This window comes from Marmota flaviventris, chromosome 9 (assembly GCF_047511675.1).
Source record: "Marmota flaviventris isolate mMarFla1 chromosome 9, mMarFla1.hap1, whole genome shotgun sequence".
Taxonomy (NCBI): Eukaryota; Metazoa; Chordata; class Mammalia; order Rodentia; family Sciuridae; genus Marmota; species Marmota flaviventris.
Genome location: NC_092506.1, coordinates 1,161,911 through 1,185,109, shown reverse-complemented (window position 1 = coordinate 1,185,109; position 23,199 = coordinate 1,161,911). Strand labels below are relative to the sequence as shown.

General features: G+C 63.7%; 1 protein-coding gene across 2 annotated transcripts in view; it reads right to left on the bottom strand.

The window, feature by feature from the left end:
• Positions 1-23,199, bottom strand: part of Brsk2 (BR serine/threonine kinase 2) — a 51,812-nt gene that overhangs the window by 8,309 nt on the left and 20,304 nt on the right. For both annotated transcript variants that reach the window (XM_027953576.2, XM_027953572.2), the window contains exons 2-15: positions 16,491-16,585; positions 14,849-14,934; positions 9,974-10,114; positions 9,600-9,716; positions 9,327-9,360; positions 9,126-9,194; positions 8,908-9,054; positions 7,421-7,452; positions 6,972-7,136; positions 6,706-6,803; positions 6,483-6,633; positions 2,373-2,433; positions 1,479-1,686; positions 887-935 (exon numbers count right to left, since the gene is read on the bottom strand). In XM_027953576.2, the coding sequence (XP_027809377.1) occupies positions 887-935; positions 1,479-1,686; positions 2,373-2,433; positions 6,483-6,633; positions 6,706-6,803; positions 6,972-7,136; positions 7,421-7,452; positions 8,908-9,054; positions 9,126-9,194; positions 9,327-9,360; positions 9,600-9,716; positions 9,974-10,114; positions 14,849-14,934; positions 16,491-16,585 (1,453 nt within the window). The remainder of the gene's footprint in view (positions 1-886; positions 936-1,478; positions 1,687-2,372; positions 2,434-6,482; positions 6,634-6,705; positions 6,804-6,971; positions 7,137-7,420; positions 7,453-8,907; positions 9,055-9,125; positions 9,195-9,326; positions 9,361-9,599; positions 9,717-9,973; positions 10,115-14,848; positions 14,935-16,490; positions 16,586-23,199) is intronic.

Genomic DNA, 23,199 nt, shown 5'->3' with positions numbered 1-23,199 from the left:
CCAAAACACAGAAGACTTGCAAGTCTGAGGCTGAAAGCTTTTGGCAGCAGCCCAACTGACAGCAGAACCAAACAGGGTTCCCCGGCACCCGCTGGCCACCGTGCCTCCGCCACAACGTGACAGAAAGTCCACGGCTCCCCTGCATACGCCGCTCCCAGAGGGTTTAGCACAGAGCAGGCTGCCTCCCGGGGTTCCTTACTGAGCACCAATGGCAGGATAAGTCTTTCCCCTCGCTCTGACCAGGCTGTCCCCACCACCATTGTACGCAGAGGCCACAAGACCCCCACCAAGGTGTGCTCTGCAGCAGCACTGCACAAGAGTCACGCAGCACTTCCACACATGTACATCAGCAGTGGCCAGAGAGCTGACCAGTAGAGGCCACTGAGAAGGACAAAGAGAGGATTCGACGCTCACAGGCGTCACCATGGGATGTGCCATACAGGCACCTGGTGTCTGCAGGGTGGCCATGGCTCTGCCTGCCTGGGTGTCCTTTCCTCAAGTTCAGCATTCAAGAGGGCCAGGGCCAGGTCTCACTCTGCCCACTCCATTGTCCCCAAGCTCCTACCCAGCCTGCTAGGTCCTCCATGTTGCTGCTGGGCCCTGCCTCCTGCAGCTATCCCTCCTCAGCAAAGCCCGACTTCCTGAGACCCGACTGTGCCTACGATCCCCCAGGCCCTGGGAAGCACAGTGCACCCCCTGCACACCTCACCCCAGTGGGGCCCAAGGTGAGACTCAGCAGCCCCAGTCGGGCCCTGCCTGCAGTGGGACCAGGGGAAGAAGCAGGGCCGCCTCGAGAAGGACCCCACCTGCCCTGGGGAAGGGTCTCCCAAGTCCCTCCCCAGCTGGTCTGGTGTCCAGTGCCAGGAGACCTCCAGGATCCACTTACTCTGGGGAGGACTCCGGGGTCAGGTTGGACATCTCCTCGGGTGTGGGAACTGCACACAAGGGAAGAAGAGGGAGAGAGAGGCTCAGCCCCTGCCCCAGCTCCCCCATCACCTCCACCAGCCCTCAGCCTGCAGGGAGCTGTCCAGCCTCTGGTGCTGAAGTCGAGCTGTGTCTCCTTCAGCCTCCAACCAGCCCAGACCCAGCTGGCCACCCAGCACCGTGCAGGGCCTGTGCACTGCCCACCACCCGTGGCAGCCGATCCTCCTCCCTGGGCTCAGGCAGCTGCAGCTGACAGCTGGCGATGCCGACACCCAGAGGTGCTGGCCCAGCCTGTGTGAGGGGAGCCTCGGGCAGCGTGGCTGCTGCCACAGCTTCTGGTAGAAGAGCCCCCCAAGAAGGCAGCGGACACTGGGTACAGTGGGGAGCGTGAGGGGAGGAGCTGGGATGGGGCGAGGGCAGACTTGAGAGGGCACCAAGGCTGCAGAGCAGCCCCCAGACCCTGCCATCTGTCTGCAGGCAACTCCAATAGGGCTGGGCAGGCCTGGAGCTGTCCCCTGCCCTGGTCCCCTGCCCTGGCCGGTGCTGGCTCTGACCTTGAAGTTTCCGGCGGTGGAAGCGGGGAGAGCCCAGGAAGCTGTTCTTGATGGAGTTGAGCCGTGTCCGCCAGGGCACCCCTCCAACGCTTGGGCTGGATGGCGGTGTGGGGTTGGGCGTGCCGGCTGGGCTCTCCTTTGGCGTGTGGACGGGCGTCCCCTTGGGGGTAGGGAGGGGACTGCCCCTCGGCGAGGGGTGAGGGGTCACCTGTATGGTGGGGACAGATTTGGTGTTCGGTTCAGTCCCAGCGGGAGGGAGCCGGGCAGGGGGTGGCAGGGCCAGGGGGCCTGGGGGCAAGGCCAGCGGGGGGCTGAGGCTGGCGACAGGAGGCTGGGCCTGGGCGCAGGCGGGGAGTGGACTGGACGTGGTGCCCTGTAGTGGCTTGTCGGTGAGCTTGGCCTTGCACGGCAAGGTCTGGGTCTTGGGGTTGGGCCGTGGGGCGGCCTGTGGAGGGAGGACAGGTCCAGGCCGCGAGGTGCTCCGGCAAGCTTCAGACTCCAGGGAGGCGGCCAGGGGGCAGGCCGTGGAGGGGAGCTCGGGGGGAGGGGGGGGCAGGATGGACTTTCTAATGGGCTACGAGGGAGCAGAGAACCAGCGGGCAGGGTGACCATGCAGCCGCCCACATGCCCCACCCGCCCCGTGCAACCCAGCATCAGAGCATCAAACAGGACCCCAAGCAGGACGGACGGGCAGCCAGGGAGGGTGGGCCACAAAAGAAAACGGAATGACGAGAAAACACACAACACAAACAGAAGAACGTGCAGTTAGCAAGGGCAGCAACCACAAGGCAGCCCAGCCCAGCGGGCTTGAGTCCCGGCCTGTGCCCGCCCCACCGGCCCTGTGCACGCGGGATGGCAGACCCACAGCTGAGGTCAGGATGGCTGGTCACTCACCCGGGGACTGCTGAGTGGACTCGTGGACAGGCCTGAGGAGGCACCACTGATAGACCGAGACCTGGGGGTGGCAAAGGACAAAACAGTGACTCGGCCAGGAGGGGCTCCTGCTCCTCTCCCCAGGTGGACCACCAAGAGGCCTGGAGACCCAGCCCGGAGCCCCCAGGCCTTGGGGCCTGGTTCACACCTGCCAACCCTAAGAGGTCCCTGGATGCACAGCTGTGCCTAGGATCACCCTGCTGACCTCACCCATCAGCACCGAGTGTGCAGCTGGGGTCCTTGGGGCTCCTCCCCACACACAGGAACCACCAGCAGCCCAGGCCTGGCACAGGATAAGGTGCCCAGAGGGCCTCAGCAAGGTCTGCAGGCCCCTGGGTAGATGGAGGGACGAGGGGCAAGGTGCAGGCTTGCTGTGAACTGGGTCCAGCCCCATCCTTGCCAAGCCTCCTGTTGGGTCCACTCCCCTGCTGCCTGAGCACGGACCCCAAGGCTGAGCTGTCACAGCGACGGGTGTGTGGACCACCAGCTGGGCACTAGCCCAGCCCTCCACATCCACAAATGTCCACAAGAGACGCCTGCGGCCAGCCCAGAGCCCTCCTCTTGCACCGTCACTGCCCCACTTGGCTGAAGACCGGCCAGGCACAGCAGAGAGCCCATGTGTCCACCACCACAGGGGAGCAGCTGCCTGAGGGCAGGCACAGGCCTTGGCCCCACCACACCAAAAGAGAGGACAAGCAAAGGCCATCTCACCCCTGGGCAGCGGCACCTGCCATCCTTAGAGGAGGGAAACGGGGGCAGGGGTGGCAGCCACAGGAGAGAAGAGGACAGGAAAGAGTAAAAGACCATCCCACATTGCCCCCAGTGTGCCCACTGCTGGCCAGCCCGGCTGCAAAGGGCCTCCCGGCCCATACCGAGGACTCGCTCCTAGGCTCAGGAGCTACTGAGGGCGCCAGCACCCTGGCCACCCTGGCCCTTGCCTGGTTCCCAGCTGGCCCCCGGGCACCTGTGGGAAGGGCCCCGTGGCAGCAACCTGCAGGTCTCCCCACCTGACTGCCAAGGGAGAGGGAGGCAGCGAGACCCTCTGCCAGGAGCCTGCCTGGGCCAGCATTGGGCAAAGCCCAGGTGCAGAGAGGGAGCCCGGCCCCAAGGAGGTGTCCAGGGAGAGGGGGTGCCCTGGGGGCAGCAGCCACGAGCAAGCAAGCTCAGGGCCCGGGCTCCCCAGGCCAGCCAGGAGCTTGCCACCTGGCGCAAGGAGAGCAGAGGAGCTGCGGCAGGGCTGGGGCTGAGCAGGCCTCCTGCCTGGCCCCCGGACACTGAGCTACAACTGGCACGTCAGGAAAGGCGCGGTCCTGAGGACAGTGGAGGGGGGTGCAGGGTGAGGGAGGGGCCAGGGCACAGGCAGGCTCCACAGGGACGAGGCCCAAGGGGCCAGAGCTCTGGGAGGCAGCTCTGCAGGCAGTGCCCCCACCCAGGGTGTCAGCCACCACCTGCCAGCACAGGGGAACGGGGTGGCTGATCCCAGCCCTTGTGGGCAGCAGGGCCACAGCAGCCAGTGCCAGCCAGGCCCAATGGACCAAGGCCAAGCGCCGGCAAAAGGGAGGCCTCCCTGCTGCCACGTGGGGCTCCTAGGGTGGGGAGCATAGTGGTGCCCCCCACCCTGGGCCTGTGTACGCACCGTGTGCGGGTCTTTCCCCCGGGCTGGCCATCAGCCTTGCCCCAGCAAACCCACCCCTCCTGGGCCACAGCACAGCTGGCCATGCTCCTTCCTTGGCTGGCTGGACATTCCATTCCCAGAGAGCAGGGGTCAGGAAGCGTCTGCAGCCCAGCCCAGCCCCGCCTCCAGGCCCTGCCTGTGCCTGCCTGGCCAGGCAGGGGCTGTGTGTCTGGGGCTGGGAGGGCGGACGGACGGGCAGGGTGTGTACCTGTCTTCTTTGCTGAATTGGGGATGGGCTTCAGCGATATCCAGGCTTTTACTGAACATTGCTTTACTACAGCAGGAACAAAGCGAGAAAACAGAGTTACTGCCACGGCCACACGCACGCAGGTCACTGCCAGGCCCGTCTGCCGCCCGGGCCACACGGGCGAGACCTCCACACAGCTCTGAGGTAGGGCATGACCTGACAACCCCAGACCAGCACACAGAGACGGCGAGAGAGGACGGGGCAGGAGCCACAGCAAGCCTGCCTGAGCAGCCTGCTGGGCAGGGTGGCCAGGCCTCCGGGGATGCCCAGCCCCCACCCCAGCCCCAGGACCCCTGCAGTCCTGGCCAGTGGCCCCTGCGGCCCAGTGCCAAGAGGCCAAGCCAGAAGCTAAAGCAGGCTAGGTGTGCCAGGCCAAAAGGCCTCTGAAACCCTGGGGCAGTCCCACCCCACAGCAGCCAGGCCTGGGGGTTGGGGCAGGAGTTCAGGCCATGCAGGGTGGGAAGGGCTCAGGTTGGCCCCCAGCCTGCCCTGCAAGGCCCAGGGAAGGTGATGGCCACAAGAGCAGAAGGCATGCGCTCAGGCTGCTGGGAGGGTCCTGCAAGGAGCAGCATGCCTACAGCAAGCAGGACACCAGAGGAGACCCTGGCTGCCCCAGGCTGGCAGCTGGTGAACTGGAAGGAGGACCCTGAGGGCTGGCACCCTGGGGCTGAAGGCCCAGCCAGCCCTGATCCCTGGTGAGGGCCTGGGGCCAGCACTGAGGTCTGGCAGTTTATCCTGATGGCCACCCAGCTGCCTTGTGTTTCCGCAGTTTCTGGCAAGTTCCTCTGGTGAGGCCCTCGGCACCCCACTGCCCACTAGAGAGAGGGGGCAGTGGGGTGCTGGCCCAGACCCCAAGGCTGAACAATGACAGCCAGGGCTGATGGGACTCCAGGCCCATGTCTGTCTCACACAACTAGGACTCCCACCTGGGGAGGGAAGACTGGAGACCCCTTCTCAGAGGCCACACCTAGCATCTCCCACAGCTCCGTCCCACCCAGGCAATGCAGGTTCTGGGCACCCTTTCTCCCTCCAGGGGTCCTACGGGACACACACCCACTCAGCACTCCCCCAGATTCCACATCCCTGGCCACGACACTGCCACTGGCCACCCACAGAGGGTCAAACATCAATGAGGGACAAGCCTTCTGGACTGGCAGCTTTCAACATGGCTTGATCACAGGACAGACCAGCCCAGCCCAGCCCAGCTCAGCCCAGTTCAACCCAGCTCAGCCCAGTTCAGTCCAGTTCAGCACAGCTCAGCACAGCTCAGCACAGCACAGCCCAGCTCAGCCCTGCTCAGCCCAGCCCAGCCCTGCTCAGCCCAGTTCTGCTCTGCTCAGCCCAGCCCAGGCCAGCCCAGCCCAGCCCTGCTCAGCCCAGTTCTGCTCTGCTCAGCCCAGCCCAGGCCAGCCCAGCCCAGCCCTGCTCAGCCCAGTTCTGCTCTGCTCAGCCCTGCTCAGCCCAGTTCTGCTCTGCTCAGCCCAGCTCAGCCCAGCCCTGCTCAGCCCAGCCCAGCCCTGCTCAGCCCAGCCCAGCCCAGCCCTGCTCTGCTCAGCCCGGCTCAGCCCTGCTCTGCTCTGCTCAGCTCAGCCCAGTTCAGCCCAGCTCAGCCCAGTCCTGCTCTGCTCTGCTCAGCCCAGCCCAGCCCAGCCCTGCTCAGCCCAGTCCTGCTCTGCTCTGCTCAGCTTAGCCCAGCCCAGTCCAGCTCAGCCCAGTTCAGATCAACCCAGCTCAGTCAGCCAAGTCACCCAGCCCAGCTCAGCTCTGCCTGGTCCAGCCCAGTTCAGCTGAGCCCATCTCAGCCCAGCTCAGATCAGTCCAGCACAGCTTAGTCCAGTCCAGCCTAGCACAGCTCAGCCCAGTGAAGCCCACCCAGCTCAGCTCAGCCCAGCCCCTCAGCCCAGTCCAGCCCAGCTCAGCCCAGCCCAGCTGAGTCCAGCTCAGCTCAGCCTAGCTCAGCCCAGCATAGCCTAGTCCATTTCAGTCCAGCTCAGCCTGTGCGGTCCTGCTAGCAACCCCAGCACCGTGCAGTTCTGATCAGCCAGTGGCCTTGGCCCAGATCTCAGGACCAGTGGGAAGAGACGGGGCCAGGTCTAGAGCAGCCTAGGAGGGTGCTGCCTTGGTGTGGCACCCTAGGGCAGGCACGCACCTCTGGCCATGCTGGGCCATCTCAATGGCTCGCCGCGCAGGCACCGGGGAGCCGCCATCTGTCACGCTGAGCACCTCCATGGACTTGCGCTCGGGCCGCCGCTTGCCGTGCCGGTTCAACATCGGGGAGTCCACACGCTTCCGGGGAGGGTCTGTGTGCAGACAGGGGTCAGCCCTGGCTTCCAGCAAGCCCCAGGACTCAGCATGGGCTGCAGGCCTCATACCTATCTCATTCCTGGGGGGTAGGTCCTCGTCCTCATGGCTGGGGTACCGTTCTTTCCGGTCCAGGAGGAGGAAATAAATCATCTTTTCCTGGTTCTCCCTGTTTGGGGCGAGAGGCACCAGGAGGGTTGGCTCCCAAACACTCCTGGACAGTGTGCCTGCCCGTGGTCCAGGAGGACGCTGCCTCTGGCCACCTTCCCCGAAGCTGCCAGAGCTGGAGTGTGGAGCCCATGGCCAAGCCAGCCCCTCCTGCCCACCCAGGACATACTCCTCAGAGAGCAGGTCCTGCAGCAGCTTGTTGCGGTCTCGGAAGCAGCCCAGGGAGTGCATGCTGTCCAGCACGTCGGGGTCGATGTCCTCCAGGCTGGGCAGCGAACGGATCTGCACCTTTCGGGGGATGGGCTGCTCTGGCTCAGGCTCATTTTTGCCTCCTCTGTGGACAACACAGCACCAGGGGTCACTCACTCCAGCCAGCTGGAGGCCACTCCACCCACCCTAAGGTGGCCAGGAGGGTGGGAGGCCCGCCCTCATCTGGGCCCCTGAATCCTGTTGCTGTCTCTATGACCAGCCCCTGCAGGCCTCCTGCGTCCTGCCACACCAGCACAGGACAGCTGACAGCAAGGCTGGGGCAGCCCACGCTGGCCAGTGCCCTCCCCCCCTCCTCACAGGCCACAGCAACAGGCAAAGCGGGCGTTAGTGGTCAGAGAAGCTACTTACATATACCATATGTGTTTCTGAATGTGCTCTAGCTACAAGGAAAGAGAGAAAGGGAGTTAGTACGGGGGCGCCCACGTTAGGAGGCAGGGAGAGCAGGAGCCGGGAGGCAGGGCGGGGCCCAGGCCAGCACCCCTGCCCTGCCTCCCCAGGTGCAGAGGGAGCCACCAGGGGAGGGGGCTGGCAGGGCAGGGCCTGGGAGGAGGGAGGCAGAGGAGCCAGCAGAGCCCTCCAGGCAACTGCCCAGGCCAGGTTCTCCTGGATCCCAGGGGCAGAGAGGGAAAGCAGCCCAAGCCAGGAGGGCCAGGTGGCAGGGAGGGCTGGTGCAGTGTGGTCAGGAGGCCAGGCAGCCCCACTACAGCCCTTCTCCACAGATTCAGGGACAGCCTGCTTGGGGGGGAGAGACAGTCCCTCCTCCTGGAAAGGCCGGCCCAGAGGGCACTTGCTCCTCTCTATGGGCAATGGCCGTCCTGCCTGGAGGGCCCCTCGCCTGATGCAGCCACCTTCGGGGAAGGCCTCACTCTGCCCAGGGGCTTCCCCAGGACACCAGAGGCAGGACAGCAGTTAGGGAGATGCCCAGAGTGGTCACCAGCATTCCCCTGTCACACAGGCACAGGCCTGCCACCCACCTGAGCACTTGGGCATGCCCACACACACCTAGGCAAAACGGCCCTGACACACTCACATCTGTGCACACACCCACCTCTGTATAATCCCACACCTGGGCACACAGCCGAGCACACATCCCTGCACAGGCTCTCTCATATCTGTACACGCACACTCTGATATACACTCATACACCCGAGCACACCCATCTGGCATGTGTTCTCCCATCCTGTGCACAGGGACCCTGGCTCACACTGACCCACACCTGGCACACACACCCTGAATGTGCACACCCCAGCACACACTAACCCACACAGGGCACCGGGCACACTCACTCCCACACCTGGCACACACACCCTGGATGTGCACACCCCTGGCACACTCCCACACCTGTGCACACATACTTGCATGCACTCTTCCACAACTGGGCACACCCACCCCTGGCACATGCTGTCCCACACCTGTGCACACTCACTCCCACCCCTGAGCACACATGCTCCTGGCACACAATCCTGGAACACTCACTCCCACACCTGTGCACACACCCATGGCACACGCTCTTCCACACCTGGGCACACAAACCCTGGCACACCTGACCCACACATGGCACCCGGCACACTAACTCCCACAGCTGGCACACACTCTCCAACACCTGAGCACACACACTCTTGGCACACTCACTCCCACCCCTGGCACACATGCCCAAGCGTCCACACACCTGGGCACATCACTGGTCCCCAAACCGCCCAGGCACTGGTGCGGTCACCCATGCACCCTGAGGAGCCCAGCCCCCTGGTGACTCCTCGGCCCAGCAGGCCACCGGCAAGGGGCGGGGACTGCGCAGGGGCGGGCCCCCAGGCGAGGTCCGGGAGGGCAGGACGCACCGTGAGGCGCCGCGCCGCGTCCACCTCGATCATGCCGCGCAGCAGGCTCTGGCAGTCGGGCGGGATGAAGTGCGGCATGTGGAACACCCCGCGCTTGACCTTCTCCAGCAGCTGCCGCAGGTTGTCGTCGTCGAAGGGCAGCGCCCCCTGTGGGCAGGCAGGCTCGGTCACGGCGGCCCGCGGGCACGGGGCGGGGCGGGGGCGGGGCGGGCGCTCACCACCAGCAGGGCGAAGAGGATCACGCCGCAGCTCCACACGTCCGCCTTGCGGCCGTCGTACTTCTCCCCCTGCGGGCGGAGGGCGGAGGGCAGCGGGTCGGCGCGGGCAGGGCTGGGGTGGCGCGGGCCAGGCCCTGCCGGGCGGAGACGCTCCAACCTACCCACCGCCCCCTTCCACCACCGGCTGCAGCGCGAACTTACCCGGATCACCTCTGGGCAGGCATAGTGGGGGGATCTGCGGACAAAAGTGGTGGGTCAGCGAGCGGAGGCCCCGACCTGCCGTCCAGGCCCCGCTCCGCCCAGAGGCATTCCCCTCCAGCCCGGGCCTGGGAGGATGCCCAGCGGGCCCATGGCTCCCAAGGAAGCTCCCACGACCTAAATCCCCACATGCTCTGCGGGAGCTGAGGCCTGGAGCCCAGAACCACTGCCCACCGCCCCTCCCCACCGCAGACAGAGACGCAGGGCACCACTCACCCGCAGCTGGTCTCCAGGAGGCTGTCCCCCACCTGCAGGGACGCCATGCCGAAGTCTGCGATCCGGATGTTGTTCTTCTCGTCCAGCAGTAGGTTCTCTGGCTTCAGGTCCCTGTGGCTGGGGAGGGAGGCCCGGGCTTGGCTCGCCAAGGTCCCACACCCTCCACTGGGCTTCACAGACAGCCCTTGACCAACTGCAGCCCTCCCTCAAACCCCCATCCTGAGCTGGACCAACGGTGGCCAATGACAACCCGTGTGCCTGAGAGAAGGGGAGGTATCCTGGCCCAGCGTGCTGGGGTCCCGACAGTGGCTCTGAGCGCCCTGGGAGGTGCCCCAGGGAGCTGTGTGGACACTGGCCTCGGGCTGGGGCCGCACCATATGGAGTGACTGTGGCAGAAGTCCAGCGCAGAGATGATCTGCCGGAAGAACTTGCGGGCCTCCTTGGGGGTCAGCCTCCCCTTCTTCACCAGGTAGTCGAACAGCTCCCCCCCGGACACGTGTTCTAGCACCAGGTATCTGCGGGACAGGGGGCATCAGCAGCTGCACTGCCACATCCTGGCACGCACACCCTGGCCCTCTTGCGCAAGCCTAGGGAGCCCAGGGTCTGGGTGGAGGACAGGCTGGGTCTCTGGCGGACCTCCAAGCAGTGCAGGTGGGCTGGGCTCTGAGGGGGTGGTGCACGGGCGCTGCCCTGTCCCACCCTTCACACCTCAGTGGCCCCCATGCAGTGGGGAGGGCTGCCCAGTGCTGCCCCAGGGGCGGGGCCATGGACCAGCAGCTGCTGTGCAGAGGGGCCAGGGCTGAGGTCATGGGATGCCCGAGGAGACAGGGATCAGTGAGGGGGCACCAGGTTCAGCAGGTGGCCAGCACTGCCTCCCCATGGAGGGGGCTGTCCCATGCTCCTCTAAGCATGGCCTGTGAGAAGTGGACTCAGCATCCAAACAGAACTTGCTGGGACTGGCACAGCTTGATGCTCCTCTCCCTGCCTGCAGGCACTTAGCCACAGGGTAGAGCCCTAGGGGCTGGCTTCTCGATGGGGGCAGCAGGGGCCACGGGCAGTGTGGACTCTGGTGTTTGGTGACCTCAGGGGAGCAGCTGCAGTCCTACTCAGACTGGGGAGGGGCTCAGAACATGCTGTGTAGAGGCCCTTGAGGTGGGGCCTGGGTGTAACTTCAGGGACATGGGGCAGGTGAACAGATGGGGACAGCACAGAAGCGGGAGACACCCCCAAGTGGGTATGGGGCAGTGGCACCAAGGACAGGCTCAGCCTTGCGGCAGGAGGACCTGTCTGCACTGAGAAGGCGGACGTGTGGGCACTGGGTGGGACTCTGGGCAGGAAGGCTGGTCTGGGGAGTTGGCAGCATGTGGGGCAGGGCCCAAGCACTGGCCACGTGGTGCTCTGCAGGGCCTCAGAACAGCGACCCAGGTGAGGTTGGGAGTCCCTGGGAGCACACCTGGCTGCTCTGGCCTCCCCGTGGGCTCCTCCTTTCCCTGTCCTCTGTCTCTGGCCAGGCCGTGTCCCACCGGCTCTCCCCCGCCCTTCTCCCTGCTGGGAAGCCTCTCCAGAGTTGCCTTCCCATGCAGGCACCCGGCTCAGGCTTCCATAGGAACCCAGCAGAGGTGGGAGCCCAGGAGGAGTCCTGTGCCACAGGGACGTGAGCCTGGCCTGCCCCAACCCTGCCTGTGCCCCCACCTGCCCCCACCCTGGTAGGTCGGAGAGGGCAGAAGGACGAGGTGCAGCTGTCACCCCTGCTGGGCCCCTTGGCAGCCCCCCACATGGGTGAGAGGTCCAGGTGAACTCTGCCACAGCTTCCAGGTCTGTGGTGACAGACCCCAGCCACTGTACCCCATCCTCGACTGAGAGGGGCCCTTGGCTCTCCTGCCACCAGGTAAACACTCAGAGTTGGCCAGCAGTGCACTGTCCCCATTGGAGACGAGGAAATGGGGTCGAGAGAGCTCAGCAGCTTGCGCAGGACAGCATGATGCTGCGTCTGCAGCAAGCCCTGGAGAGGTGGGCAGTGGGGAGGGGCTCCAGGCTTCAGGACGTCCAGCACCCTTCTGCATGCAGCCCTTACCTGGCCTAGACCAGCACATGGAGCTCTGCAGGCAAGCTCAGTGAGGCCAGGCATGGTCTATGCAGTGGACAGGGGAGCTGGGAGTCCCACCTAGGTATGCCAGGGTGGAGAGGCTCTGTGGCCACCATGGTGGTGACAAAGGTCAGCCAGCTAGGGACCCCAGGTCCCTTGAGGGAGACTGGTAGGTGGAAGGCCCAGTAGGGGTAGGGAGCTGTGGCCACCCTGGCAGAGGAACCACAAGGCTCCAGGACCACTGTTAGGAGGGTCCAAGTCCTGCCCAACCCCTGCCCCTTTTCCAGGAAGTTTGTCCCAACCCCACAATGGCCTCAAGTTGATGGTTCTGTGAGTCCCATGGGTCTGGTTAAGAAGCAATGGCCTCTGTGGCCTGAGACAAGGCTCTTCCACTGCCCACCAGAACACCCACAGAGAGATCACAGAGGGTGAGGCAAGAGCCTGTGCTGCCAGCCACATGGCCTCTCCACAACCCATCCAGCCCACACTGCAGCCAGCACCCCATCACACAGCGCTCCAATCCAGCCAGCACTGCACTCCACCCCAGCACTGCACTCCAGCCCACTACACTCCAGCCTGAGCTCCAGTCCAGCCAGCACTCCACTCCAGCCCATCACTCCACTCCAGCCAGCTCTGTACTCTAGCCAGCACTGCACTCCACCACAGCACTGCACTCCAGTCAGCACTGCACTGTGCCACATCACTGAACTCCAGCCAGCACTGCACTCCACCACAGCACTGCACTCCAGCCCAGCACTCCACTCCAGCCAGCTCTATACTCCAGCCAGCACTGCACTCCAGCCCAACACTCCAATCCAGCCAGCTCTATACTCCAGCCAGCACTGCACTCAACCACAGCACTGCACTCCACCACAACACTGCACTCCACCACAACACTGCACTCCAGAAAGCACTGCACTCCAGCCCAGCACTCCACTCCAGCCAGCACTGCACTCCAGCCAGCACTGCACTCCAGCCCAGCACTCCATTCCAGGGAGCCTCTGTACTCCAGCTAGCACTGCACTCAACCACAACACTCCAGCCCGACACTCCACTCCAGCCAGCACTCCACTCCAGCCCTGCACTGCACTCCAGCCAGCAGTCCACTCCAGCCCGACACTCCACTAGAGCACAACACTCCACTCCAGCTAGCACTGCACTCCAGCCAGCACTGCACTCCACCACAGTACTGCACTCCACCACGGTACTGCACCCCAGCCAGCACTACACTCCAGACCTGCACTGCATTCCAGCCTGAGCTCCACTCTAGCCAGCACTGCATTCCATTCAGCACTGCACTCCAGCCCGAGGCCCAGTCCAGCCAGCGATCCACTCAAGCCCAGCACTGCACTCCAGCCAGCACACTCCAGCCAGCACTGCACTCCAGCCAGCACACTCCAGCCAGCACTGCACTCCAGCCCAGCACTCCATTCCAGGGAGCCTCTGTACTCCAGCCAGCACTGCACTCAACCACAACACTGCACTCCAGCCCAACACTCCACTCCAGCCTAGCACTTCACTCCAGCACTGCACTGCACTCCAGCCAGCACTCCAATCCAGCCCCACACTCCACTAGAGCACAACACTCCACTCCAACCAGCACTGCACTCTAGCCAACACTGCACTCCACCACAGCACTGCACTCCAGCAAGCACTACACTCCAGACTTGCACTGCACTCCAGCCTGAGCTCCACTGTAGCCAGCACTGTACTCCACCTCATCACAGCACTCCAGCCCGAGGTCCAGTCCAGCCAGTGCTCCACTCAAGCCCAGCACTCCACTCCAGCCAGCACTGCACTCCACCACAACACTGCACTCTACCACAGCACTGCACTCCAGCCAGCACTGCATTGCAGCCCAGCACTCCACTCCAGCCAGCTCTGTACTCCAGCCAGCACTGAATTCAACCAAAACACTGCACTCCAGCCCATCACTCCACTGCACTCCAGACCTGCACAGCACTCCAGCCCAGCACTGCACTCCAGCCAGCATTCAACTCCAGCCAACTCTGTAATCCAGCCAGCACTGCACTCAACCACAGCACTACACTCCATCCAGCACTCCACTCCAGCCCAGCACTGCACTGCAACACATCACTGCACTCCAGCCAGCACTGCAACCACCACAACACTGCACTCCAGCCAGCACTACACTCAAGCCAGCACTGCACTCCACCACAGCATGGCTCTCCAGCCAGCATGGCACTCCAGCCTAGCACGGCACTCCAGCCAGCATGGCATTCCAGACAGCACTGCACTCCAGCCAGCACTACACTCCAGCCAGAACTGCATTCCACCAAATCACTGCACTCCACCACAGCACTGCATTCCAGCAAGCACTACACTTCAGCCCTGGACTCCACTCCAACGAGCACTGCAGTCTGCCCAGCACTCACTCCGGCCCTGCACTTCACTCCAGCCAAAACTCCACTCCAGCACAAAACTCCACTCCAACCAGCACTGCGCTCCAGCCAAACACTCCACTCCAGCCAACACTGCACTCCAGCCAGCACTACACTCCAGCCAGCACTACACTCCAGCCCAACACTGCACTCCAGCAAAACCCTCCACTCCAACCAGCACTGCACTCCAGCCAAACACCGCACTCCAGCCCAACACCACACTCCAGCCAGCACCCCACTCCAGCCAGCACTCCACTCCAGCCCAAAACTCCACTCCAGCCCAACACTCCACTCCAGCCAGCACTCCACTCCAGCCCAACCCTGCACTCCAGCCCAACCCTGCACTCCAGCCAGCACTCCACTCCAGCCCAGTACTCCACTCCAGCCCAACACCACACTCCAGCCAGCACTCCACTCCAGCCCAACACTGCACTCCAGTCCTGTACTCCACTCCAGCCCAACACCCCACTCCACCAGCACTCCACTCCAGCCCAGCACTCCACTCCAGCCCAACACTCCACTCCAGCCCAGCACTTCACTCCAGCCAGCAGTCCACTCCAGCCCAATACTCCACTCCGGTCCAGCACTCCACTCTGGTCCATCACTCCACTCCGGCCCAGCACTGCACTCCAGCCCAACACTGCACTCCAGCCAGCTCTGTATTCCAGCCAGTACTCCACCACAGCACTGCACTCCAGTCAGCACTCCACTCCATCCCAGTACTCCTCTCCAGCCCAGCACTCCAGCCCAGCAATACCTACAAATATTTTTTGTTCTCATAGACGTCATGCAGCTTCAGGACATGTGGGTGTTCGATGAGTTTCAGGATGGCGATCTCGCGCTCCACCTGCCAAGTGGACGATTATCAGGCCACCCTCAAAGCCAGGGCTTGACGAGCAGCTCTCCCCACCAGAGCACTGCCTGTCCACTCACTATCTGACCTTGCTTTTGGGGTAGACTAGGGAAAAGGGTGCCCTTGGCCTGGTCCCCACTGCATGTGGCTATGACTTGCTCTAGGCGAGTCCAGGGTGAGCAGCCAGGACAGACCTACCTGGGCAGCTGTAGCCTTGGCAGGGCTGCAGGTGGGTGCGCAGCCACCTGTGTGTATACATGTGCAGCACAGCAGGCTGTGAGAAAAATGTCCTGGCTTCCCCCACCCCTTTGCGGGGAGCACAGAGCCTGTCCCAGGGCCCAGGGAGGTCAGAAGTGGCCCCTGAGAGCATGGTGGACAGAGGACACCACAGGCCTGCTTCTGAGCGGCAGGCAGGGCCTCACCCTCCTCTACATCTGCTCTCCCTGCGGAAGCTGGCAGGGAGGAGTCACCCAGGCAGGAGGGTGGCAGCTCAGTGCCCCTCATTGCACCTGCCCCTGGCTCTTCTCCCCCCGTGGTGCCAGGCCTCCTCCCCACGCTTTGGCCTCCTGCCACTGGGCTCTATGCTTCCCACTCACGTGTCCCAGATTCAGCATTCATCCTGAGCCCCACTTGAGCTGGTGCTGCCTTTGCCCTGGCCCCCCTGAGCCTCAGCTGCACCCCACGGCAGGGTCAGAGGTCAGCTCCCAACCCCTCAAGTCTCCAGTCCATCCAAACTGCTGTCCTGTCCCTTATAGCTGCGCAACTCTCCTCCGGGTGCTTGGTTTTCCCAATCCAGTGTCTGCTGCCTCCAGCAGCCATGCACCCTTAAAACTATAACATCAACAGTCCCTAAATCCCCATGGGTCTCGGTCACTTTCATCCTGGCCATTGCTCCCAACCCTAACCTAAGCCCTGTCCTTGTCACCTGTCTTGGCTCCCACCACCAGGCCTGGTCCAGGCCAGCTCTGCCCTGCAGAGATGCCCCCAGGCCCTGTGCACCTGCGTGGCCAGACACCTTGGAGGATGAGGGATTGAACGAGGACACCATCAGAGCTGTCCAGCACCCAGGCGGGGGCTCGGCCTCAGCCCTGCTGAAGGGGACACTCTTTTGGCCATTGCAGCAACCCCAGCCCGTCCCATACCCATATGGTGGGAACAGGGTCTCGGGACCTCTGCCCCACCAAAGTCAGGCCTCATAATGCCCCAAGGATCCAGTAGCCTACTGAGGGGCTGGACAGACCCCAGGAGCCTTCTACCCACAGAGCTGCACTAGTCCCAGTGACCAGACTCCAGCACATGCGCCCCGCCCCCAGCCTGGTCTTGATGTGGGGAGGGGCTCCTCAGGGACGGGGTCTCCTCTATTCTAACTGGGGAAACAGGTGCAGTAGGTGAGAACACCAGGGAGGTCTGTCTGCTAGGGGCCTGTCCTTCAGCCAGGGAAGCCACTTGCTGTGGCCAGGAGGAGTGGGCACAGGGGAGGAGGAGGTCCTGGGGCACCTGTCCCCATCCAGAGGGACTGCAGAGGCCCCGCCCCCACCCAGCCAGCTCACCTTCATCAGCACAGACTCGCTCAGCTTCTCACGGTTGACGATTTTGATGGCGACTTTCTGGCATGTGACACAGTGGATTCCCAACTTCACCAGGCCTGCAGGAGAGAGGGGACCAGGCTCAGCCACTCAGGGCTACGCAGCATCCTGCACCTGGCCAGCAGGGACGCACCACTCCCACTGGGACTCCTCGCTTAGGGTCTGCACCCTGTCCCTCCCTCCCAGAGCACCCGAGCCTGCTGGGCTCCATGGCCACCGTCTGCCCAGGGGTCCCTCGGTTACTGGCAGAACAGCTCCATGGAAAGGTGGCATGCTGCCCCCCAAAGCCCACCCCTCCCTGAGCCTTGGTCTCCGTGAGCCCTCATCCTTCCACAGGGGGAGGCCATCCCAGTTGGGAGCCCACAGACCTGTGCCTGAGGCCGCATCACTCTTGCCCCAGGACACCAGGACAGGCCCAGGCCCACTCCCCAGGCAGCTCCACCCAGCCTTCTGTGGCCCAAGACCCTCCTCCCTGGAGCCCTGGGGACGGGTGCTCAAGCTACCTCCACTCATCATGTCCATGGAGCCCTGGTCTCCCACCCCACCCTGCCATGTCAACTGCCCAGCTGCCCCCGGCCAGGTATGGTCTTTCCCCAGCTCCCCTAGCCTGTGAGGCTGGTGTGTGCACACGTGTGTGCCGCTTTTCCTGTTTGTAAGAGCCCTTGGTCTCAGGTGGGAAAATCAAGCTTTTGTGTGTCACATGGTTTGGAAACATTCCCCTGGCCCTGGCCCTGGCCCTGGTCTCAGCTTGTCCTCTGGAGCCCAAATCTTCACCGCCGATCACATCCTGCAGGACAGGCTCTATGCCGGTGAGTCTGGCATCACAGTCCCTGCCTCTGGTAGTGATGGTGGCCCTGCTTTCTGCAGGTCATCAGCTCCCATGGATCCCTGGGAACCCTGCCACCTCCCCTAGCCTGTGTCCCAGGCTGGGCACAGATGCCTCCTCCAGGCCTGGTCCAGAGGTCCCAAGATAGGCTGACACTTCCCTGGCCAGCCTGCGGGGAGCAGGGCCAGGGGACCCTGGGTGTCTGTGAGCTTCCCTAGGCAGGAGCAGCTGCTGCCCTCCGCGGGGTGTGCTCCGAGGAACGCCAGCCCAGGCCTGGTGCAGGCTCCCGGGGCCTCACCAGCTGCCTGTGTTTCCCGCTCAGATGGGAGCGCAGAGCACAGCAGGAACGGCGTCCACAGCTCTGCCCATCCATCGTGCAGAGCCACCTTGGCAAGCGCCGCAGCTGACCCAGGGCTGGCAGTGGCTCCTCCACACAGCAGTCAGGACAGGGGTGCCCCCGACACTGGGAGCTCTTCCCAACAGACACGAGACTCTCTGCACGTGGCCAGGGTGCAGCAGGTCAAACAAGGTCCAGCAGGTCCCCACATGAGCTGGAGGCTCAGGAGACCCAGGGAACAGCCAGGAGGTACAAGAGCCCCACACAGGAGAGGCTCCTGCAGTCCACAAGGCCACACCTCAGAGCACCGCCCAGACAGAGACAAGGCCAGAGACACAAGGGCAACAAGAAGTGGGAGATCGGCCCAGCTCCCGGAACTTCCTGTCCCATCAGGCCAAACCCTGAGACCCCAAAGACAGAAAGCAGCCCTGTGTTCCCCGGATCTAATGAGAGCAGGACCAGTGGGGCGGGAGGGGCAGACAGCAGACCGTCCCAGGGCAGGAGGGTGCAGCCTCGGCCTGGCTCTGCACAGCTCAGGGAGAATGGATGTGAATGTCCCAAAGGGGACGAGTCTTGCCTTCACAGCACAGCAGCCAGGGTACCAGCAGCCCTGAAGACACAGCGTTACAAACATAATATCAGGGACCACAGGTGGACACTGGCTGGCTGACCTCAGGGGAGATGCTGGTCTCAGAGCTCAGGGCCCCATACAGGGACAGCACACAAACTTAGGCATGCATGTACACAGGCATGCATAAACACGTATACACACATACACATACTTGTACATGCATCACACGTCTGCACCCATGCACACACGTGCACACACCTACACATGTGCACACAAACCCACATGCATGTGCAACCTCAGATGACGGGGCTACAAGATGTGTGTGGGAAACGTGGTCCTGCTTCAGGAAACAGGAAGTGGGTGTGAACGGCAGAGCACCTGACAGCAGCCAAGGATCAAAGTCCCAGAAGTTGGACATAAAAAGGGTGCAGCCACTGTCCCCACCACCAGTTGTGCCCCCAAGATCTGCTGGGCCTGGCCTGGGCTCCACCCCGCCTCCAGGAGGGGAGATTCTGGCATCAAGGGACCAGCTGGGAGTACAAAGGGCCACCCAAACAAGAGGCTCCTGCCAGGCGCAAGGCCTTCCTCAGGGCTCCTGTGGGCAGAGGCAGTCCAGCCCAGTGACAACAGGCACAGAAGCCAGGTCAGGCCCCACCACTGCTCAGACACATCCGGCCTTAGGACGCAGCCCGTGCAGGGAAGCCATGCTGGTGTCCTTGATCCCTGCCTCTCCCTCCATCTCCACCTCCTTTCACTACTTTCCCTCTGACCACAAAGTCCTTCCCCACTACTGAGAACTCCTGCCCACTCCGTAAAGCCCAGCATGCAGGTGCCCCTCCTTGGTGCCCTCGGGAGAGAATCAGCCCCATGTCCTACTCTCCCACAGCCCCAGGGGCCCCTGGGGCTGGGTGTCTGGGTGCCCAGGTGCTTGGCCACCTCCCTGGTGGCAGAGTGGCGAGCGTGCCCTCGGGAGCCCTCCAGTCCTTAGGTCCAAGCCCTGCAGCCCCTGGGACTGTGGGCCGGGCGGCTACTGGGGGGAAGCCCAGGATCATCCTGAATCACCCGGCCCTCCCACTCGCTGGGGCTTATTTTCCAATTGTGACTTTATCTCTAATTACTGTCTTTACACACACCAGGCTCAAGAGGAAAGTGCACGTGTCACAGATAATTGCATGGGTGGGACCGAAGCCAAGGAACCTCCAGCTCCCACCACCGCGTCTGCGGGAGGCAGGGGCAGGGAGGGTGAGGGGCTGCCGGCATCCTGGGCCCTGGGGCCACAGTGAGGACCTGGGCCCCGGGAGCTCCTGACCTCGGGGCAGGTCCTGCCCAGACCTGGTCCTGCTGCTCTTTGGTGTCAGTGGGGTCCCCCAGGCACATGACAGTACTGGCAACGGGGTTCCTGGAGGGTTGGGAGGCAGTGGACACGTGGGCCCTAGGCTGCAGCACAAGCCACCTGACACCAAGGCACCTGCAGGCCGGAGGACCCATCTCAAAGTGACCAGCTGGCAGGGGACGCAGGGCCTGGGCCCATCCTGTGGCCCTCCTCAGTGAGTCCTGGCCCCTCGCCAGCTGTCCTCACTACATCTCAAGTGGGTCATGAGGCTGCAGGACTCTGGGACCAGCTAGAGGCCACACACCTCTCATGACATCCCTGTGTGCGTCCCCCTGTTGGTCTCCCCACATCTGGCCTAAGCATTGGGAGATGGACGCTGGAGAGCACTGTGGCTATAGATCCATCTGCCCCTCTATCATCACCCTGTCCCCAGGGGACACCCTCCTCAGGGACTGGGCCTCACAGGAAGACACAGGGTGCAGGCCTTCAATGCCGGTCCCCTGAGATTCGTGACACTGCACAGAGTGGCCCTTAAGACACAAGCCCGGCGGCTGCCCTGCATTGCCCTGACCTCTGGGGGTCTTGTAGTGATATTTGGGGGTGCCAAGCATGGGCTATACAAAGGAACCTTGTCTTAGCAACTATCTAGATGGCTGTCACCATAAGCCCTGTCCCCAGTAGAAGGAAGAGGTGGCCCCCAGGTGGGCTTCCGGAGGAGCAAGTGGTGGTGGAGACCCTCCCCATGCTTCAGGCCCTACTCTCGGCATCCCCGTCCCTTGCTGGCCCTCCCCAGCCATGATATGCCCCCCAGCAGTGGACTCGGCTCTCCAGTGCCTGAGAAGCTGCTAGGTGGAGGGTCAACGGGCACCCAGCCTCCATGCCCCCTGTCGGTGCACTGCAGCAGGTGCCAGCCAGCTGCCCCAGGGTCACTGAGTCACCAGCCTGGAGGGCCACCTGGAGCTGGGTATGAGAGAGGGTAGGAGTTCAGACAGTGGACTGGGGTGGGCCCCTCTGGCCACAGGCCCCGCGAGGGGATGTGGCGGGAGTGAGTGGTGGGCTACAGCATGCTGAGGACCTGCCCTCTCAGTGCCTCAGCTGCAGGGAGAGGCGGGGCTCTGCAACCAGGACCCACAGGGTGCTGTCCTTGGTGCTGGACATGGCCCTTGCCCCACAGGAGAGCCTGGTCTCTGGCAGCCGTGGGGCAGGCCTTGACTTGGCCCGGCGGGGCAGCTGTGGAGTCAGCGGTCCTTGGGCACAGAGACACAGCAGCAGCCTCCCTGCAGTTCCTGGGAGTGAGGCTCCTCGCAGGCAGGACACGTCAGAGCGCCCAGGCCTGAGTCAGCGGACAAGCCACCCTGCAGAGCCAGGGCAGGCCAGTGCTCCGTGGAGTGCTCCAGCGCCCTGGGCCCCCTTCACCACTGCCCTGCTCTGGAATCAAGTGGATGTCATCCTGAACTGGGCCCTTCAGGTGGCCCAGCTTCTGGGTGGCCGCCACAGGGCGGTGACCCACTTCCTCAGCCTGCTCTCTGCGGGCAGCAGTTGGTGTGAAGACGCGCAGCCTGGCCGGCGCAGCTGTCCACACAGGGGTCAGCACGATGCTGGCACCTGGAGACCCACAATGCTGACTGCGACCTTGGCCAACGGGACACAGGTCCGAGGGAGTGTCGGGGCCAGACACACGTGGGCACCTGGGAAACTGAGTCCCCGCCCAGCCGGGCTGGGTCGCCAAGGGCGGACGCAGCAGGATCCTGCCAGAGCCCATAGGCCACTGCCCTGGGATGTCCTGATGGAGCCTTTGCGGCCCCACCAGAAGGCCAGCTCTGAGCAGCCTCATGGTGGCCTCACTAGACACTCAGGCCACAGTCCCAATACACACACCACAACCCCACACCCGGGCAGGGGCCAGAAGTGCTGGTCCACAGGGCCAGCTGGGTCCACGTGGGCTTCCAGGAAAAGCTGACCCTTGAGAGGAGGCCTGGAGAGGCAGGGCCTCACACCTGGGTGCTTTTGGCCATGTGACCTTTGGCTTTCACAGTCTGGGAACGCCAGACCCCCTCCCTGCCCAGGCATCCAGGTTTCCAGGCCATGGCTGCTGGTCCCAGCCTACAGTGACCAGACTGCTGTACAGGCCCAGCAAGGCTGTGGCTGGGGTGTGCAGGACACACAGGACAGCGGCTCCACACTGACCCGCACACAGGGAACCAACAGCCAGGTGCGCAGGGTGCAGGAAGAGATGGAGACTCCTTAGGCTGCGCCCGCCAGGGGAGCCCAACCTAACCCCGCAGGAGCAGGAGGCGGCACCACACAGACCGCGGCCGCCCACCAGTGTGCCAGGGAGGGCTGGCGTCTCTGGGGAGACGACTGTTCACGCTCCGAAAAGGAACCTCTCAAATTAAATTAATTAAGCCCTGAAATATTTCACTTGCCGGCAGCCGCTGGGCTGTCTCTGCTGTGCCCCAGCCCAGCACCCAAACACTGGGAGTTGGCTGCCACACCTTGCAGACCCAACCCACAGCTTGTGCCTGGAGGGAGGCCCGTCCCAGGGGAGGCAGGACTCCTGCACGACCCCCCTCTCCCAGTACCCACCCCAAGTCCCTTCCCAGGCAGAGCAGACCCTCTCTGCAGCCCAGGGGGGGATGGGGAGCAGAAGCCTGGTTCCCCCCACCTCAGGAGTGGGCCCTCGGATGCCCCCCAGCCACAGGGCTCTCCTAACACTCTACCCTGCTGTGGTGTACTGGACAAGAACCCCCACATCTGAAGTCCTAGTCACCCCACACTGACTCCTCCTCCTCCAGGAGGGGCCTGGGATTGCTCCCAAGAAGAGAACCCAGCCAGGGGGTCCCAGGTGGGACCAGCCAAGCCAGGGGCCCTCCTCCACCCGAAGGCAGCCCACAGGGGCTCAGAGCTGTTCTTGTCCCTAGCTGCCCCATGACCTCTTCTGCTCTGCACTCAAATAAAAGATAGGATAGAAGCCACTGATCAGCCCGGGCTGAGGCCCCCCACCCCTGTGCACACAGACACCCCGCTCCCCATGGGATGCTGGGTGCCCAGTCCTCCAGGCTGGGCTTCCCCAGGAGGAATGGCCCTGGGCTAGTGGAGCCCGGGGGTGCTTCTGAGGCTGGCTTCAGGGCAGAGGAGTCAGGCAGGGAGGGACTGCTCCCCAGAGGCCTGCTGACCCAGGGGTGGAAGAGGGTGCGGAGCAGCAGTTCTGGGTTCAGAGGGGGACCCTGGCTGCCAGGGCACTGCCAGAAACGCAGGCTGGATCCTGGGCAGGCTGGCTCTCAGGGCTGCTCCTAGGACCCCACCTCTGATTAGAAGAGGCAGGCCAGCAGTGATGGAGAGACCGTACGCATTCAGAGCCCTCGGAAAAGTTTGCACAGGGGCTGGGCTGTCTCCAGGGACCGGGGAGGCTGTGCGTGTCTGGGCCAGGGAAGGGGGTCAGGGTGGGCCCCAGAGTCGGGCTGCTGAAACAGAGGGAGCAATCACCGAGGTTTGAACACGAGATCCTCAGGGTTGCACCTCCCTCCAGGCCTGGACAGAGACCACCCAGGACAAGGTCCAGCCAAGCAGGGGCAGGGGTGCCTCGGGCAACCCGGCCTCACTGCA